This window comes from Myotis myotis, unplaced genomic scaffold (genome assembly GCF_014108235.1).
Source record: "Myotis myotis isolate mMyoMyo1 unplaced genomic scaffold, mMyoMyo1.p scaffold_m19_p_3, whole genome shotgun sequence".
Lineage (NCBI taxonomy): Eukaryota > Metazoa > Chordata > Mammalia > Chiroptera > Vespertilionidae > Myotis > Myotis myotis.
Genome location: NW_023416335.1, coordinates 25,028,427 through 25,048,830, shown reverse-complemented (window position 1 = coordinate 25,048,830; position 20,404 = coordinate 25,028,427). Strand labels below are relative to the sequence as shown.

The window sequence follows — 20,404 nt, the reverse complement described above, 5'->3', positions numbered from 1 at the left end:
ATTAAAAACAAGGAAAGTTAGTGGACGTTTTATGAGTTTATTCATTAGTGGTCTTTGCCTTCCCTAATAAAATGATAAATAGTAGGGAACATGGATGTTTTGATCTTCTATGAAAGGATCACCAAAGGTAAAAGATTACAATAATTTTTTCTCACTTTACAGTATTGAATATCTACAATGTGCAAGGCAATATGCTATCCACAGTTAAACATAAGAAATACAACTGTCTACACCATCCTTAACAATAAGTATCTCATTATGTATATAACATTCTTTTTACTAAACACAAAAAAATCAAAGAATTTAAATAATCAAAATCATGATAGAGAAAATATTTTTAAAAGATTCAAAATATGCTGAATAACAACCAAAAGAATTGTGTCTTCTATAGTAATCATACAGAAAACAAAAATTCTACATAAACTTACAAAAAGTCATGAGCAAAACAATATAAAACAGTAGAATAATAAGTATACATAAAATTAGAAGTGAAAACATTCTTTTAATCTTTTATTTTAGATCTATTTCTGAAATATACATGTGAATCTTAGGTTTAAACTTAAAAATAAATAGGATCTCGAATTTTTAAATTTATAAATAGAAGGAATTAACCACAAAGCATGAATTAAATATCCATTTTAATATTAGTAGTCCTTAAAACCAAAATCCCTAATATATATATATATATATACTCACATCCTTTTCTTTTTGAAGACTATCAACTTTTTCTTTTAGCCGCTTATATTCAAAATCTAATTTATCTGCTTTCTTCGATTCTTCCGATAATCTATTCTGCAGTTCTACTACCTGATACAGAAAGATACCATTAATTTTTATAATCTCAAACATTAGAAATTATCACTATTTTCTTCTACAAAAATCCCTTCCTCACAAATATATTTTTTAAAAATGTGTATGATACAGCAGCCTAGCTGAATGGAGAGAACTAGCAACAAAAATCTGCGACTGAGTTCTAAAATCTAGACAAGAATGGGGAGCGTCAGGCCCACTGGCCGCATAAGGCCTGTGAAATCATTTGGTCAGGCCCTGCCAAGGCAACTGCAGGTGGGACTCGAAATGCCATAAATTTAGGAGCTTTTTTTGTAGCAACATAAATTTATATTAAGTCAATTGTATTAAGCAAATAATGTTATACATATCCAAATGGCCCTTGGCAGAAAAAAGGTTCCCTACCCCTAATCTAGAGTAACAATGTTCAAGATGATAAAAAACATGGAACTTCTATTTCTTGCAATACAGATAACTGTATAGTCTAAAATCCTTTTAACATAAAGTCAAAGAAATGCTAGAGGGGAAAAAAACCCAATTGTGTAGGTAAGCTTATAAGTAAGTAAGTGAAATCCTCACTTGCTGACACAGGAGTGGGAAGTACATGTAGAAGAAAGAGGTGCAAAAGGCCAAAACCAGGAACCCTGAGCTTTGAATTTAATGGAAGACATATGGTTGTTAAATCACCTTGGACTCAAAAAGATGATGAGTCAGTAAATAGGTGGGTGAGGAAAAAATCCATTAGCTGGAAAAATCAATAGGGAAACTTGCCTTTCTTAAAGTGAATGCTCTGAGTTTGAAAAAGTATAACTTGAAAATTTGCAATACATTCTAATACATGAATTTGTGTTTAAAAATGTTGCCACATACCTTGTCTGGCAAATCTTAAGCCAATAAATTAATTTAAAATAGTTCTGTTTGGTAAATGTTGTGGAAAATCTGACATAAGCAAAACCCACACTGCCTGGAGGAATACCACCTCAAACCAGGCCACCCTCCAGTATTCCCCAAGATAAAGATGAGCCACACTAAAGAACAAAGATCAAAAAGCAATAAGGCACTACCAACAACGGACAGCAGAAAAGCATTAATAACAATAACAGCAACAACAAAATGGTAGAATAAGACCTCCAAGGATTTTAGATTGTAATTATCAGATATAAAGTACTAGATTTAATACTTTAAAGATAAAGAAGGAAATCTAAATTATGAAAGGAATAAGAGACCATTAAAAATGATCAGGCTGCTTTGAAAGTGCATCTATAGACACTTTGTAAAAAGAAAAATATTATCAATGAAAAAGTATATTAAGCTTCAGATGGGAAACAGATTTGTGTTTTATACAATTTTTCTACAGTATTTCTAGGTGTAGATATATTTTTATTAACCTTGTAATTCATTGTTAACACTAAATCTGATGTCCTCCATTAGCTCTGAAAAATGTTTAGCCATTCTTTCCTTCAAATAATGTCTTTCTATAATTCCTGTTCTCTCCTTTGGACTCTAATTAGGTCATTTCTACTTTTAATTTCACACCTTTTCATCTCATTTATAATTTTCTTCATTTACATTTATTTATTAGTTCACACTCTAGCTCATTAATTCTTTAAACCTTGTTTCTATGTTAAAAATGTCATAATAAAATGTGGGGGGAAAGTGTATCCACCAAAAAAACCTGCCAGGGCTGTTCTACTAAAACTTCTCCAACTCATTTTATTAAGCTAGTATGATTCTGATGCGAAAATCAGATAAGGAAAGTGTTAAATAGAAAAGTTCAAGTGAATCATTGAGGCAAAATATTCTAAGTAAAATTAACAAAGCAAATCTAACAATGTGAAAACAACAAATAAATCCACAATGACCAAACTAAGTTTATCTCAGGACTGCAAAGATGGCTTAAGCATACAAAAGTCCAGTAATATAATTTGTCACATTAATAGAGAGGAGAAGCACCATAGGGGTCTCTCAGGAAAAGTTGATGATTAAATTCAACATCCATTTAAGACAGACAACCTGCGCAAGGTAGAAATGCAGTGGAATTCCTTTATCCTAGTAAAAGGTGGCTACAGAAAACTATAGCAATCCTTTTACAGGTAAAACATTTAAAGCATGATGTATAAAATCAACAAAAATGGTTGTCTACCAGTATTGCTTCTTTTTAAAATAGTATTAAAGGTCAGACATGCTGATTAAGAAGAAAAAGAGACTACAGAGTAGAAAGAAAGAAAGCTGCTTTTATTTTACATCACTTTTGGCAAAAGATACAGCAGACAATACTAGAAGTAATATGAAAATTTGGTAAGGTTGCAAAATCAGTGTACAAAAATCAATTTCAAACAGATAAATGAGCACCAAGCTGAAAATGGTATACTTTCTTAAAAACTAAGTACATAAAATACCAAAAGTAAATATAACAAAATACGTGCATGATATTTAGAAGTATAAAACTTAATGGAGGGAGAAACCAAGATGGCGGCATAGGTAAACACCCTGAAATTACTGCCTCATACAACCATTTCAAAAATACAACAAAAAGACAAAACAGACATCATCCAGAACCACAGAAAGGCTGGCTGAGTGGAAATTCTACAACTAGAAGGAAAGAGAAAAGCACACTGAGACTCAGAGGAGGTGCGGAAGTAAAGTGCAGAGGTACAGAGGCTCGAGTGCGCGCGGGGAAAAGGGCTGGCAACTGAGGACACGGTTGACTTTTTCAATCGAGAGGGAGACACAAGCTCCCGACTGCTCTGAACTCCAGTTCCGGGCGAGTCTCTGGGGACCCAGACTCATACAGGAGAAACTGGACTGTCTGGCATCGGGTGGAACTCGAGGGCGGCTTTCCCTCAGAGGTGCTTGCAGTGATTACCGGGACACTGAGACACGGGGCCTCTTAGGGCAGGGCTGAGGATCAGCCATAGCTGTTTGCTCCGCCCTGTTGATTCCCTGAGACCCCACCCCACCCCAGCTGTGTGCAGAGGCTTTTGCATATGAATGGCCTGGGCATTTGCAATCTAAAATTACCCAACAAACTGCAGCTGGGTCAGAGAGACCCAGAACATCCAAAAGAAGGCCCAAGGCCCCACAGCAGCTTGCAATGCTTCACAGCTGGGCCTCATCTGGGCACCTCCAAACCCCAAACAAAGAAGAGGAATCTGCAGATCTCTCCATAGCTCCTGCTGGGTAGCCTCAGGCAGAGGCTAAATTAGCACCTCCTTAGAGATCCAAGAGCCAGTGTGCCCAGTGGACAGAGTGAGATCATACCAGAGTACAACTCTTCACATCCCTAAGGACACACTAAGGGGGCAGACTCGGTGAGCACCAAAGCCCCACTGAAGCAAGTCTTGCTCCATAAGGGTGTCTCCAGCAAGGAAGTTCTCCCACCATAGACACAGCTGATTCTCACAGACAATTGGCCTGGAGGTCAATTCCTCCCAGTGATACCAACTACAATCAAGGCTTAACTACAACAAGACTGTGCACACAGCCCACAAAGGGGTGCACCAAGAGTATCCACCTCAGGTAATTAGGGAGGCTGAGCCACTGGGCCCTATAGGACACCTAGCACACAAAGCCACTCTATCAACACAAGGAACCAGCCAAAATGTGGAGACAAAGAAATAGGTCACAAATGACAGAAATGGAGGAAAGCAAACTACTGGATATAGAGTTCAAAACCACGGTTATAAGGTTTTTCTTGCCATCTTCTGTGTTGCTTAGTTTGTGTGAGAATTAGGAAATGTCCACATGGCTCTGCCTTACAGGGCAGTTATAGCCAGAGCATCCATCCTCAGAAACCTCTAGAAACCTCCAAGAAATTTAGTGAGACCCTCGAGGATATGAAAAAGGACCAACTAGAAATTAAGCATACACTGACTTGAAATAAAGAATAATATACAGAGATCCAACAGCAGACTAGAGGATCGCAAGAATCAAGTCAAAGATTTGAAATACAAAGAAGCAAAAAACACCCAGCTGGAAAAGCAAAAAGAATCCAAAAATATGAAGATAGTGTAAGGAACCTCTGGGACAACTTCACGCGTACCAACATCCGAATTATGGGGGTGCCAGAAGAAGAGAGAGAGCAAGATATTGAAAACCTATTGAAGAAATAATGACAGAAAACTTCTCCTACCTGGTGAAAGAAATAGACTTACAAGTCCAGGATGCACAGAGAACCCCAAACAAAAGGAATCCAAAGAGGACCACACCAAGACACATCATAATTAAAATGCCAAGAGCAAAAGACAAAGAGAGAATCTTAAAAGCAGCAAGAGAAAAACAGTTACCTACAAGAGAATACCCATATGATTGTCAGCTAATTTCTCAACAGAAACTATGCAGGTCAGAAGGGAGTGACATATTCAAAGTGATGAACAGCAAGAACCTACAACCAAGATTACTCTACCTAGCAAAGCTATCTTTTAGAATTGAAGGTCAGATAAAGAGCTTCACAGATAAGAAAAAGCTAAAGGAGTTTACCACCACCAAACCAGGATTATATGAAATGCTAAAGGTTATTCTTTAAGAAGGGGAAGAAGAAGAAAAAGGTAAAGATAAATATTATGAACAACAAATACACATCTATCAACAAGTGAATCTAAAAATCAAGTGAATAAGAAATCTGATGAACAGAATAAACTGCTGAATATAATAGAATCAGGGGTATAGAAAGGGAGTGGACTGACAATTCTCGGGGGAAAAGGGGTGTGGGGGGTGAGGAAAGAGACTGGACAAAAATCATACACCTATGGATGAGGACGGGGGGTGGAGGGGAGCTATGGGGGGGGGGGAAGAGGAACAACTGTAATAATCTGATCAATAAAGATTTATTAAAAAAAAACTTAATGGAAAGATATTATATTCACTGATAGGAATATTATTGCCATATAGATTTCATTTATCCTTTATATTAATCAACAGAATCAATGTAATGCCAATTCCCAAAAGTTTTGGGTATAGAGGGAAAGAAAAGGTCTAAGAATAGATAATTTTGAAAAAGAGCAAGGTGCTGTAATACCAAATATCAAAGTTACTAAAAATCTATAGATAATAAGACTGTGAGGTACTGATGTAAGAAAAGACAAATAGACCAATAAAGTAGAAGAGAGTGCCCAGAAACAAACCCACATATTACATGGAAATTTAGGTATATAATAAGTTAGACTTGTAGACTGTGGAAGAAACTATTCATAAGTGCTGCTAGGTTGACTGCTTGTCCAAAGTATCCCTAACCTTTCACCCTACACAAAAATGTAGCTTAAAGACATAAATGTGCAAAACAAACTTAAATCTTTGTTAAGAAAATAGAGATTAGCCTTATATCCTTCTGTAGGAAGTGATTTTCTAAACAAGGAATAACAAACATAAATCATAAAAAGATATTTAAAATTCATTATTTTAAAATTACCAATCTTAAAAAGGTAAAAAGGATAGGTCACAGATTGGTAGGAAATATTACATATATAAAAAAATTAATATCAAAAACATATAAAGAACATTCATAATCCAATTTTTAGAATGATTCTAAGATAAAAATAGGCAATTCACAAAAGAAATGTGATCAGTAAATATATTTGTAATTAGGGTAATGCAAAACAAAGTATAAAGAGACCATTTCATATCTACCCAATTGTCAAAATTTGAAGTTTGAAGTATTATTGTTAGTGATGATGTGGAGTGGAAAAAATCATGCAAATTTCTTGCTAATAATACAATCACTTTGGAGAAGAATTGGGAAGTATCTAGTTAAATGAACATATTCTATGGATGAAATTCCATTCAGTTGTAAAACTTTCACACATATATAAAACAGGTAATGTTCAATACTATTTATTCACAGTGGCATTTCTTGTAATATAAAATAAAAAAAGTTGAAACATTCTGTCTGTCCTTCAAAGGGAAAATGGATAAATTATGTTATAATCCAGTGATGGCGAACCTTTTGAGCTTGGCGTGCCAGCATTTTGAAAAACCCTAACTTAACTCTGGTGCCGTGTCACATATAGAAATTTTTTGATATTTGCAACCATAGTAAAACAAAGACTTATATTTTTGATATTTATTTTATATATTTAAATGCCATTTAACAAAGAAAAATCAACCAAAAAAATGAGTTCACGTGTCACCTCTGACACGCATGTCATAGGTTCACCATCACTGTTATAGTCATTTAATAAGATACTTACAGCAGTACGAATGAATGGGAGAAAGCTACTAGTCCAGTGGTTCTCAACCTTCTGGCCCTTTAAATACAGTTCCTCATGTTGTGACCCAACCATAAAATTATTTTCGTTGCTACTTCATAACTGTACTTTTGCTACTGTTATGAGTCGTAATGTAAATATCTGATATGCAGGGTGGTCTTAAGCGACCCCTGTGAAAGGGTCATTTGACCGCCAAAGGGGTTGCGACCCACAGGTTGAGAACCACTGTACTAGTATATACCTATCAACATAAACAAATCTCACAAATATACTACTGAGCAAAACTAAATTATAGTAGAGTTCTTTCACTTTATAATTTATATAAGGTGGAGCAAAAGCAGGTTTACAGTTGTTTATATGGAAAATAATACAATAATCTATAATAATAAAAGCATAATATGCTAATTAGACCAGCTGTGAGGGAAGCCCAGATCCCAGGTGCCTGCTGGCGGCTGGAGGGAAGCCTGGGTCCAGACAGCTGGAGGGAAGCCAGTGCCGACAGCCAGGAGAAAGATGGCCTACTCTTGCACGAATTTCGTGCATCGGGCCTCTAGTTAATGAATAATACAAGAATAAACTATCTCGAGTACTCAACAACTGTAAACCTACTTTTGCCCTGGGTAGCCTTAAAACGTGTCAAAATGCTATAAATTTAATCTATATACATATCCTATATAATAAAAGGGTAATATGCAAATTGATCCTAACAGCAGAATGACTGGGAATGACTGGTCACGATGACACACACTGACCACCAGGGGGCAGATGCTCAATGCAGGAGCTGCCCCCTGGTGGACAGGGCGCTCTCACAGGGGGGGCTCTGCTCAGCCACAAGCCAGGCTGACAGCTGCCAGTACAGCGGTGGTGGTGGGAGCCTCTCCCGCCTCCTCAGCAGCACTAAGGATGTCAGACTGCAGCTTAGGCCCGCTCCCCGCTGGCAAGTGGACATCCCCAGAGGGCTCCCGGGTTGCCAGAGGGATGTCTGACTGCCAGCTTAGGCCCAATCCCCCGGGGAGCAGATGGTCATCCCCCGAGGGGTCACAGACTGCGAGAGGGCACAGGCCGGGCTGAGGGACCCCTCCGAGTGCACAAATTTTTGTGCACCGGGCCTCTAGTGAATAAATATACATATGCAGCAAAAGAATAGAACAGTAGTGCCCTGGCCAGTGTTGCTCAATCACTAACATGTCCCCTGAGCACTGAAGGGTGTAGGGTTCAATCCCCCATCAAGGGCACATATGGGTTGCAGGTTTGATCCCCAGCCCCAGTTGGGGCTAATGCTAGAGGCAACTAATCGATGTGTGATATTTCTCTCTATCTCTCACCCCATCCCTCCCTCTCTTAAAAATATCCTCGAGTGAGGATTAACCAAAACAAAGAATAGAGCAGTGATTTTCAACCGGTGTGCCACAGCACACTGGTGTGCCCCCAAGAACTTTTAAAATATGCAATGCCTGACTATTTAGTAAGGGTCACTGACTTTTTCCCCCTTAGATTGTCAAATAAAAAACTGACAACAGCCAACACAATAACCGTCTGGTGTGAATGAATCAAAATTATACCTTTTTTTCGGTCAGATCAGCAAGAAATATATTTTTTGGCGTGCCGCAGAATTGTAATAATTACTTTACATGTGCCATGAGAGGCAAAAGGTTGAAAAATCGCTGGAATAGAGAGATGCATAGGACGGAAACCACAAACAGCATAGCGGTTACTATAATGAGGGGAAGAGCATGTTTTATTTTTTAAGCATGGACACATATATTATTCTTTTACTGTTGCATATTTAAGTATTATATAATAAATTTAAAAATAAGAAGCAATAAAAGGATCTGCTATAGAGACCAGTCAGTAAGCCCTGGAGAAGAACTAAGTTTCAAAGGTAAAAGCCAGAAGACCATAAAAGCGAGTCAGTAGATTTTTGAAAAGCCAGGGGAGAACCTGCTTGACAATGTCATCAGGACGCTGTTACAATTCTTTACCTGTCTCTTATATGTCTCAAGTTGACTTCGGGCCGCATTGGCTTTTCTTAACTCTTCCTCTAGACTGACAGTGTTCTGCATATACATAGTATTCTTCTCTTCTAAGAGTTTAACCTGCCGTCTCAAATCACCAAGGTCTTCTAGCTTCTTTTTATAGGATTCCACTTGGCCCTCTAGTTTAGACACTTTATCAGAAGAATGTCTAGAATAAGATGGGAAATCAGAAACACATTCACAGTTATATAGCTATTTTAGATAGTGCTAAAACAAGAGGGATTGTGAGATAATAACACATTCTAATCAAATTATAAGATCAAAGATAATTCCAGGTTAATTTTTCTGCTCAGGTTAAAAAATATAACCAAATTACAGCAAAAATTGTAATGACAAATGTTATACAATTTAAGGAAAGCAAATCTGTGTGTAGCAGTGGGTAGAAGGGTTGGGGGTGTAGCCAGCAGACACACATGCAGTGGTACAAAAAGCAAAATAAGCTGTGCAGTGTCCAAATAATTTGGCAATCAGAACAGCTGTTTCAGTGTAGTAGTTGGGGCAGATGGGGACAAATTTTAGGGGATTAAGGAGAGAACACAAATTTTACCCGGTATAATGTAAATTTGTTCTGGAGGGAAGGAAAGAGTAATAAGTCTCTCCCTTTTTCTAAGATGAGAGAGAGACCTAAATGTATATATTTGCTAAGGAGGAAGATTCAAATGTGAAGAGAAATGATAATTTATGTAACACAGTCCCTGTGTAAGCAAGAAGCATTGAGACCCAGACATTGAAGAAGAAATTAGCACTGGACAGGAGGAAGAATAACAAGTCTATCTTCTAGAAGCAGAAAAGAAAAGATTAGTGGGAATGCAAGGAATTCAGGAGGTGCAGGAGATATAGGACATGGAGAGTTCCACAGTTCATGGCCTCTTTCCTCTATGCAGCAGGAGACAATGTCATCCATTGAACGTAAGGATGGGTGAGGTGGGGTGCGATAGGCATGCAGGTGAGAAGAGTTATGAAAATATGTCATACCTAGAAGAGAAATGGGAGACAGCCATCTACTGATGAGCAGCAGAATGGTGGACCAGTGGTAAGAACCCAGTGAAGAGTAAGCTTATTAATTTGTAGTAGGACAAAACTGTATCACTGTGTAAATTTCTCTATTTGTTCTCAGTATTCAGAGCAAAAGTGTAAAATATAAGTGGTTAGAATGATCCAGCAGAGGATAGATTATACAAGAATGGCAAAGGTGGAAAAATGAAGTGATAGGGAGTGAGGTGCCTAGTGAGCAAATAGTTGAAGTGAAGATAAAAAGGTCCATCAAGGAGATGAAGCCTTGTGAGATATGACAGTATTTGAGAAAAAGGAAGACCAAGTGACTGCAGGACTCAAAATTAAAGAAAAGGAGTAGTAATAAGAAAAGCTTCAGAGATACACAAGTAGAAAGTAATGGTCAGAGATTAATTTCTATTGAGAAACATTCATATAGCACTTATTTGCCAGACTGTTCCAAGTGTTTACAAATATAAACTCACCTAACTCCACATATAAATCTGAGGTATGTGTGTGTATTGTTTTCATGTTACAGATGAGAAAATGGTTACATGGAAGTTAAATAAATGATGGCACTGAGATCTAAATCCAGGTGGCCCACCTCTTGAACATCCTACTATGCCCAGAGAGCCTAGAGCTTGTGACATTGGTGGAAGAACTGTTCTGGGTGATGAGAGGTCTGGCACTGTACAAAGATGGGAAGATTGTTTACCTAAGAACATCTATTTCATCTTTTAGAGACTGAGCATCATCTGCCAAAGTGGTTAGTTCATCATTCTGTTGCCGAAGTTCAGAGATTTCCTTTTCTAACTCTTCACAGCGTATTCGATAATCATCTTTGGCTGCTTCTAGTCTGTAACCAAAACAAAATAAACCAAGAGAGTACTATTTACTGTCTAATAATTCTCCTTAGTACAGTAAACAGAAATAAAAAGCATGAGGATAAACTCTTCCTGAATTTGTCTCCTACTTTTGTGACCATGAACTATAATTCTAGGTTTTCATTATCCTAAAAAATGAATTCCAATGTTCTGAGGCTAGTGAAAAGATAAAAACTAATTACCATTCCTTTATTTAGAAATTTAGACATCAAGTAATACTTGTCAAAATACAGATGTAATTTATTTGAATTTTTAATTATAAAATTTATATTCTTTGTTGAAAATTTACAGAATACAGAAAAGCAAAAAATAGAAAAATCATGTGTTAACCTAAATAGACAACCACTATTAACAATTTTATAGTACACCCTCCAGTCTTATTTCTGTTCAGGTCTTTTTATCTCCCCAAATGTGGATAATACTGTTTTTACTTAATTTGTTTTACTTAATATAAATCCCTCATTTAGATTTATAAGATTCTTTGTCTCTAATGTCACAAATATTTATCATTATTTACTTTTAATAATCTTTATGTATTTAATGTACTGAAATTCTTAGTTGGTTTTTATGTAATTCAATTGATAAATCTTATACTATATAGTTTCCACTTTTAGTATATGATTAGAAAGGTTTTTGTCATTTTAATCCTATATGGTCTGTTAGTATTTATATGGTTTCATTTTTAACATTAAAATTCTCAATTTCCCTGGAATTCATTTTGGTATATGATGTAATGTAAGAATCTAACTTTTCCTTCCAAATATTCCTTCCAGTTGGGGACCAACTGTCCCCAAACCATTTAACAAATAATTTAACCTTTCTCTATTGATTAGAAAAATACCACCTTTATCATGTTAAACACTCTTTACATACACTTGGGTTTCTGGATCTTCATTTGTGTTATTGGTTTGTTTGTAACTTGCTGTAGCAGTACCAAGCTATTTTCTATTTTACTTAGTATAGGTTTATAACATATTTCAACATTGAATATGGGAAGTACTCCCTCATTAAACTTTGTTCTCACAATGTTCTGGGAATCTCTTGACATTAACACTTCTACATAAGTTCAAATTGGAATCAAGTTCAAATTACGTAACAATTTAACAGAAAAAGACATTCTTACAAAACTCCATGAAAAACATGTTATCTCTCTCCATATATTAAAATATTATTAATGTATAATTTACAAGTTTTTGTCTTATGAGTCCCTAATATTACAGTCGTCCCCACTTATCCATGGTGGACATTCCAAGACCCTGAAACTGTGAATAGTACCAAAATCTAAACTAGTACATACCATGTTATTTCCTATGCATACTTACCTTTTCACTTAAAGGAAACACTTTCAGCTTTTCTTTGGCATATCCCAATTGCCAGCATCACTACTGTTGCATTTCGGGGCCATTATTAAGTAAAATAAGGGTTACCTGAACACAAGCACTGCAATACTGTGACAGCTGATCTGATAACTGAGATGCCTGCTAAGTGAGTAATGGGTGGGTAGTGTACACAGGGTGGATACACTGAACAAAGGGATGATTCATGTCCCAGGTAGCATCCTACTACTCAGAACAGTTTGCAATTTAAAAGTGATTAATTACTTATTTCTGGAATTTTCCTTTAACATTTTTGGACTGCTGCTAACCGTGGGTAACTGAAACTGCAGAAAGTGAAACTGTGGATAAGATGGGATTATTGTACTTTAAAAAAATTTTTAAGTACTTACTATATAGAAGTTTTTCCTGATGATATCAACTAGTTATTGCTAGAAAAGCTTATGATCAATGCAAACTTCTTACAGTTACTTCTCCCCATTAAATATCTATTGCTTCTAAGAACTTTTCAGTTGATACTCTTATCTGTTCTAGGTAGACAAACATAAAACCTACAAACAGTTTGGCTTTCCAATATTTTCATCTCACTTCTTTCTCTTTTTTATTATTATTATTTTTTTAAATATTTTTTTATTGATTTCAGAGAAGAAGGTAGAGGGAGAGAGAGAGAGAGAGAGAGAAACATCAATGATGAGAGAGAATCATTGATTGGCTGCCTCCTGCACACTTCCTAATAGGGATTGAGCCCACAGCCCGGGCATGTGCCCTTGACTGGAATCAAACCCGGGACCCTTCAGTCTGCAGGCTGACACTCTATCCACTGAGCCAAACCAGCTAGGGCTCACTTCTTTCTCTTATTTCTTTCTCTAGAAAAGTAATAATAGCTAAACCTTATATAGCATCTCTTTGCCAGGCAATATTCTCAGTACTTTACATATATTAATTCATTTAATATTCCTTTAAAATTCTAGAAAGTAGGTAATACTATTAGACCATCTTATAGTAGATAGATATGCCCAAGTCTACATAGCTAGTAAGTGGCAAAGCCAAGATTTTTTTAAATGTCTAGTTAAAAGTCAAATAAATTAATATTCATCCTATTATATCAGACTATAAAGAATAATAAAAAATACTAAGATATACTGTATTGATAAAACATTTGAATTATTAAAATACTTGAAAACACAATACTGTAGTATGTATTCTGAAACTGTTTCCTTTATAATGAAAATGTAAGGCAATTCTAAATACCACTTTCCCCAAACCGTACTTTAAAACCTGGCCACAATTTGAGACTTCTGTCCAAGATGGCGGCACAGAAAGACACTGAACACACCCATCCCATAAACTCATTGAATTTACACTTACAGAGCAATTCCCCCTGAAGAACGAAGGGCAAGTGAACAGCTTCTGCCCAGCAAATGAGAAAAAGCGAGAGAGAGAGAGAGAGAGAGAGAGAGAGAGAGAGAGAGAGAGAGAAAGAAACACAGAAATGGGTAGGAGAAACTCAGACATGGTATGATAGGAACCCCACTCCCAACACACCACTTGCAGGAGGGAGGGATCATCGACTCTCCTACCCTGGGGCATAGCAAAAAAGAGAGTGGTTTAAAGGGCACCTAGAATATAACAGAAGAAAATGGATTTAACAACCGTAGGGCATTAGCCAACGGGAGGGAAGCTGTGGAAACTCTCTTCCACTGTCGGAAATACAAGGAACACCACTGTTGTGCTCTCCTTCCACTTTAATCTCACGGTGGGAGCATACCCATAGTCCAGTACTCTAGCCAGTTTGCCAAGGCTGTCCGAGTGTGCACCAGGCCCTGGGCCCACACCAGCTCCTTGGCTTGCCCCTGGGATTCCCCTTGGCTTGAGCCCTCTCCAACTACAGCTCCAACTGGCCGGCCAAGGAAGCCCCAGTGTGGCTTGCCCCCAGAACTTCCTGTGGCTGATGGCTGCACAACTGTAGCTCCACTCAGCCTGGATAAGGTGGTCCCAGTGCAGCTTTACACCAGGACTACCCATGACTTCAATCTTAGCTGGCTCCAGCTCCAGCCACTGCTAGCCACTACGGCAGCCACGGTAATGCTCAGCAGCCCGCTCTAGCTCCAGCTGGCTTACCAAAGGCAACCAGCATACAGAGTTTACAAAAAGGAAGCTCCTATTCAAGGCCACTGCTTCAATACCAGGAGGGGTTGCTGTTTTGCCTAATCCACAAAAACACACACAGATAGACAGGCAGAATGAGGAGACACAAAAATATGTTCCAAACGAAAGAACAGGATAAAACCCCAGAAAAAGAACTAAATGAACTGGAGAAAAGCAACCAACAAGATAAAGAGTTCAAAACACTAGTTATAAGGGTGTCAATGAACTTGGTAGAAGAATAGACAAGCTCAGTGAGAACTTCAACAAAAAGATAGGAAATATAAAAAGATCAGAACACAATACAAAAACTGCAATAAAAAATACACTATAAGGAATTAACATCTGATTAGCTGATGTAGAAGAACAAGTCAGGGAGATGAAAGACAAGGCCATGAGAATCACCCAATTAGAACAGCAAAAAAGAAAAAAGAAAAGAAGGTAAGTTAAGGGACAACATCAAGTATACCAACATCCAAATCACAGGTTCTCAGAAGGAGAAGAGAAAGATAGGGACAAAAAAACCTATTTGAAGACATAATGTCGGAAAACGTCACCAACCTGGTTAAGTAAACAGACATCCAAGTCCAGGGAGCACAGAGAGGCCCAAACAAGATGAACCCACAGAAGCCCATACCTAGACACATCATAATAAAAATGCCGAAAGTTCAAGATAAAGAGAAACTTAAAAGCAGTGGGAGAAAAGAAGCTAGTTATATACAAGAGATTCCCCAAGAGACTATGAGCTGATTTTTTTAACAGAAGCTTTGCAGGGCAGAAAGGAATGGCATGATGTATTCAATGTGACAGAAGAGAAAAAACCTATAGGCAAGAATACACCCAGCAAAGTTATCATTCAGAATTGAAGAGATTAGAGTTTCCCAGATAAGCAAAAGCTAAAGGAGTTCATCACCACTAGACCAGCATTGAAAGAAATGTTAAAGGAACTTTAAGAGGAAAAGGCCAAAACTAAAAATAAGAAAACATAGGAAAACAAAAATTTTATTAACAAAAGCAAACATTTAGTAAATATAGTAAATCAACCAATTATCAAGCTAGTAAAAAGGTTAAAAGACACCAGTAGTAAGAGCATGTGTAAATACAATAATAAACTAAGAAATTCACACATGTACAAGATGAAAAATATTATGTCAAAACATAAATGTGGGGCTCTGGCTGGTGTAGTTCACTGTTTAGAGTGCCAGCCCACGCACTAAAGGATTGCGGTTTTGATTCCTGGTCAAGGGCATGTACCTGGGTTGTGGGTTTGATCCCCAGCCCCTGTTGGGGTACGTGCGGGAGGCAACCAATCGCTGTCTCACATCACTGTTTCTCTCTCTCCCTCCCTCTCTCCCTCTTTTCCACTCTCCCCACAAAATCAAAGGGAAAAATTTTGTTAATCCTGCAGTGAGGATTAACAAAAACAAAATGAAACATAATTGTGGGGGTGTGAGTAAAAAATGTAATGCTTTTGAAATGTGTTCAAACCTAAGCAAGCATCAACTTAAAATAGACTACCATAAACATAGCTTATATATGTATATGAATCTTAGGGTAACCACAAACCAAAACCCTATAATAGATACACACACACACCAAAAAAAAAAAGAAAAAAAGAAGAGAAAGAAACCCAAATAAATCACTAAAGAAAGTCATCAGTGTACAAGAAGAGAGGAGGAGAAGAAGAAAGGAACAGACAACTACAAAGAAATCAGAAAATAATTACTAAAATGACAATAAGTATATACATTCATAGTTACTTTAAATGTAAATGTACTAAATGCTTCAATCAAAAGACAGAGTGGCTAAAGAGAAAAAACCAAAACAAAAACAAGACCTGTGGATATTCTGCCAATAAGAGACTCACTTAAGACTGAAAGACACAGACTGCAAGTGAAGGGATGGAAAAGATATTCCATGTAAATGGAAACAAAAAGAAAGCTGGCATAACAATACTTATATCAAATAAAGTAGACTTTAAAACAAAGACTGTAACAACAGACAAAAGGCATTGCATAATAATAAAGGGACCAATCCAACAAGAGGCTATAACTTCTAAACACCAATGCAACCAATGTAGGAGTGTCTAAATATATAAAGCAATTACAGGCAGTCCTCAGGTTACGTAGGACTCGACATACGTCATTTTGTGGTTACGTCACCATCTCCCATTTATTTATTTAAAAAAAAGTTTCCATCATTTTGACGTACGCACATATGTGCTTTATGTTTTTTATTATTTATTTACCACAAGTAAAGGTCAGGAATTGTTATCATTCTTTTAGATTTTTTTACTGTTTCACTTCATTATTGCTGTGTATGTGCTCCATGTGAGTGATGTATGTGCTTATGTAGGTGGGCTCCGACTTAACGGCGAAAATCTCGTTACATCACGCCATAGGAACAGATCTCTGATGTAACCTGAGGATCTACTGTATTAATGGACATAAAGGGAGAAATTGGTAGTACTACAAGTCATAATAGCAGACTTTAACATCTCACTTAATCAGTGGGTAGGTCAGCCAGATAGAAAATCAACAAGGAAACAGTGGCCTTAAATGAAACCTTGAACCAGAAAGACTTAATAAACAGCAAAACACATTTTTTTTTCTGGGTGCACATGGACCATTTTCCAAGATAGACCACATATTAGGCCACAAAACTAGTCTCAGCAAATTTAACAAGACTGAAACATAACAAGCATCTTTTTGGATTACAATGATATGAAACCAGAAATCAATTACAAAATCACGTGGAGGCTAAACAATATGCCACTAAACATTCAATGGGTTAATGAACAAAATCAAGGAGAAAAAAAAATATCTTGAGAAAAATGAAAATGGAAACACAACAATTCAAAATCTTTGGGCCACACAGCAAAAGCATTTCTAAGAGAAAAACTTATAATGACACAGGCAAGTGAAGGGATGGCCTACCTCAAAAAACAAGAAAAATGTCAAACAATCTAACCTTACACTTAAAAGAACTAGAAAAAAACCAGTCCAAAGTGAGTAGAAGGAAAGAAATAATAAAGAACAGAGCAGAAACATATAAAAAAGACAAACTATATAAAAGATCAATGAAACTAAGAGTTGGTTCTTTGAAAAGATAAACAAAATAGATAAACCTTTAACCAGCCTTATCAGGAAAGAGAGGATCCAAATAAATAAAATCATATAAACGAAAGAGAAGTGACAAAAAATACCACAGGAATACAAAGATTTATAAGAGGATACTATGAACAATTATATAACAAACGAATTTGACAACATAGAAGAAATGGATAAATTTCTAGATGCATATAATCTTCTAATACTAAATCAGAAACAGAAAACCCAAACAGAGCAATTATACTAGAAATGAAATTGAATCAGTAATCAAAAAACTCCCAACAAACAGAAGACCAGGGTCAGACAACCTCACAGGTGAATTCACCAAGCATTCAAAGAAGAATCAATACTTATCCTTCTTAACTATTTCAAAAAATTGATTGAAAAAGAGGGAAAGCTCATTCTACAAGGCTATCACTACATTGACACTCAAATCACACACACACACACACACACACACACACACACACACACACACACACACACTACAGGCCAATATCCCTGAAGAATACAAATGCAAAAATCTACAAGAAAAATATTAGCAAAACGAATTCAGCAATACATAAAAAAGATCATATAGCATGACCAAGTGGGATTTATTGCAGGGGTGCAAGTATGGTTCAATAACCACAAACCAACTCAGGTGATATACCACATAAACACAATGAAGGAGTAAAAATCATATGATCGATAGATGCAGGAAAAGCATTTGATGAAATTCAACATCCAATTATAATAAAAACTCAATAAACAGGGTAGAAAAAGAACATACCTCAACATAATAAAGGTCATATATGACAAACCCACAGCTAATGTCATACTCAACAACAAAAAACAAAAAGCTTCTTCTCTAAGACCAGGAACAAGACAAAGATTCCCACTCTCACCACTCTTATTTAATGGAGTATTAGAGTCCTAGACACAGCAAGCAAACAAACAAACAAACAAACTAAATAAATAAATAAATATACAAATTGGAAAGAAAGAAGTAAAATTGGCACCATCTGCAGATGACATACTACATATAGAAAACCCTAAACAAAAAACTATTAGAACTAATAAATGAATTCAGTAAAGTTACAAGATACAAAGTTAATATTCAGAAATCTGTTGCATTTCTATGCACCAATAACAAACTATCTGGAAGAGAAAACAAAACAAAATGAAACAATCCCATTTACAATTGCATCAAAAAATACCTAGGAATAAATTTAACCAAGGTTGTAAAAACCCTGTACTGTGAAAACTACAAGATGAAAACTGATGAAAGAAATTAAAGACACAAATAAATGGAAGGATAAACAGTGCTCATGGATCAGAAGAATTATTACTGTGAAAATGTCCATACTACCCAGAACAATCTACAGATTCAATGCAATCCCTACAAAAATACCAATGTAATTTTTCTCAGAACTGAAACAAACAACCCTAAAATTTATATGAAACCACAAAAGACTCTGAATAGTCAAAGAAATGTTGAGAGAGAAAAAAATTGCAGGTACCACACTCCCTGATTTCAAACTATCCTACAAAGTTTAGTAACCAAAGTTATAGTAGCAGTATGGTAATTGCACAAAAAACAGTCACATTAATCAACGGAACAGAATAGAAAATCCAGAAATAAATCCATGCTTATATGGTCAATTAATCTATGACAAAGAAGGCAAGAATACACAATGGGGAGAAGACATTCTCTTTAATAAATTTTGTTGGGAAAACAGATACATGCAAAAAATGAAACTAGACCACTTTCTCACACTATATAAAAAAAAAAAAATCTAAAAATGGATGAAAGATTTAACTGGAAGACCTAAAACCATAAAACTCCTAGAAAAAAAAATGCAGTAAACTCTTTGACATTGGTCTTAGCAGTATTTTTTGGATATGTTTCCTTGGCCTAGGTAACAAAAGCAAAAATAAACAAATGAGACTAGGTAAACGAAAAAGTTTTTACACAGTGAAGGAAACTATCCACAGATGAAAAGGTAATCTAGTGAATGGAAGAAGATATTTGTAAATTATACTAGGTGTACCAGTTAATAATGCGTATTTTTTTCAATAGATGGAGTTACACATATGTTGATATATATGCAATTTGATATGTATGCTATTTCCTTGTATTGACAGCAAGCTTCCAAAACTTCGTATGTCAAATTTGCTGAAGGTGTTAACATCATAGACATTTTTACGCTTAAAAATGTTGAATTTCATGCCAAAAAAAAGAGCATTTGCAGGAAGTTTTAATTCATTACTTTATTTTGAAGAAAAAGTTACCGTATACCTCGGGAAGCTTATGGTGAACATGCTCCATCTCAAGATACTTGTGAACGCTGGTTTAAAAGCTTTAAAAGTGCTGATTTCAATGTGAAAGACAAAGAACATAACAGGTCAACCAAAAAAGTTTGAAGACCAACAATTATAAGCATTATTGGATGAAGATGCGTGTCAAACTCAAAAACAATTTGCAGAAAGATTAAACATTGCTCAGCAAACAATTTCTGATCATTTACAAGCAATGGGAAGATTTTAAAGGAAGGAAAATGGGTGCTACATCAACTGAACGAAAGACAAATGGAAAACGGAAAAGTCATCAGTAAAATGTTGCTTCAACGGCATGAAAGAAAGTCTTTTTTTGCATCGAATTGTGACTGGAGATGAAAAGTGGATTTATTTTGAGAATTCCAAATGCACAAAATCATGGGTTGATCCAGGTCAACCATCAACATCCACTGCAAGGCCAAATCACTTTGGAAAGAAGACAATGCTCTGCATTTAGTGCAGTGGTTCTCAACCTTGGCTGCACATTAGAATCACCTGGGAATCTTTTTAAAACCCTGATTTCTGGGCCTCATCCTCCGGAAATTCTGTTTCTTTGTTATGGGGTGGGGCTACAACATTAGTAACAAAGAA

At 36.3% G+C, this 20,404-nt stretch overlaps 1 protein-coding gene across 2 annotated transcripts in view; it reads right to left on the bottom strand.

The window, feature by feature from the left end:
• HOOK3 (hook microtubule tethering protein 3) overlaps positions 1 to 20,404 on the bottom strand; it is a 92,962-nt gene that overhangs the window by 33,256 nt on the left and 39,302 nt on the right. For both annotated transcript variants that reach the window (XM_036299250.1, XM_036299251.1), the window contains exons 10-12: positions 10,737 to 10,877; positions 8,975 to 9,176; positions 697 to 807 (exon numbers count right to left, since the gene is read on the bottom strand). In XM_036299250.1, coding sequence (XP_036155143.1) covers positions 697 to 807; positions 8,975 to 9,176; positions 10,737 to 10,877 — 454 coding nt within the window. The remainder of the gene's footprint in view (positions 1 to 696; positions 808 to 8,974; positions 9,177 to 10,736; positions 10,878 to 20,404) is intronic.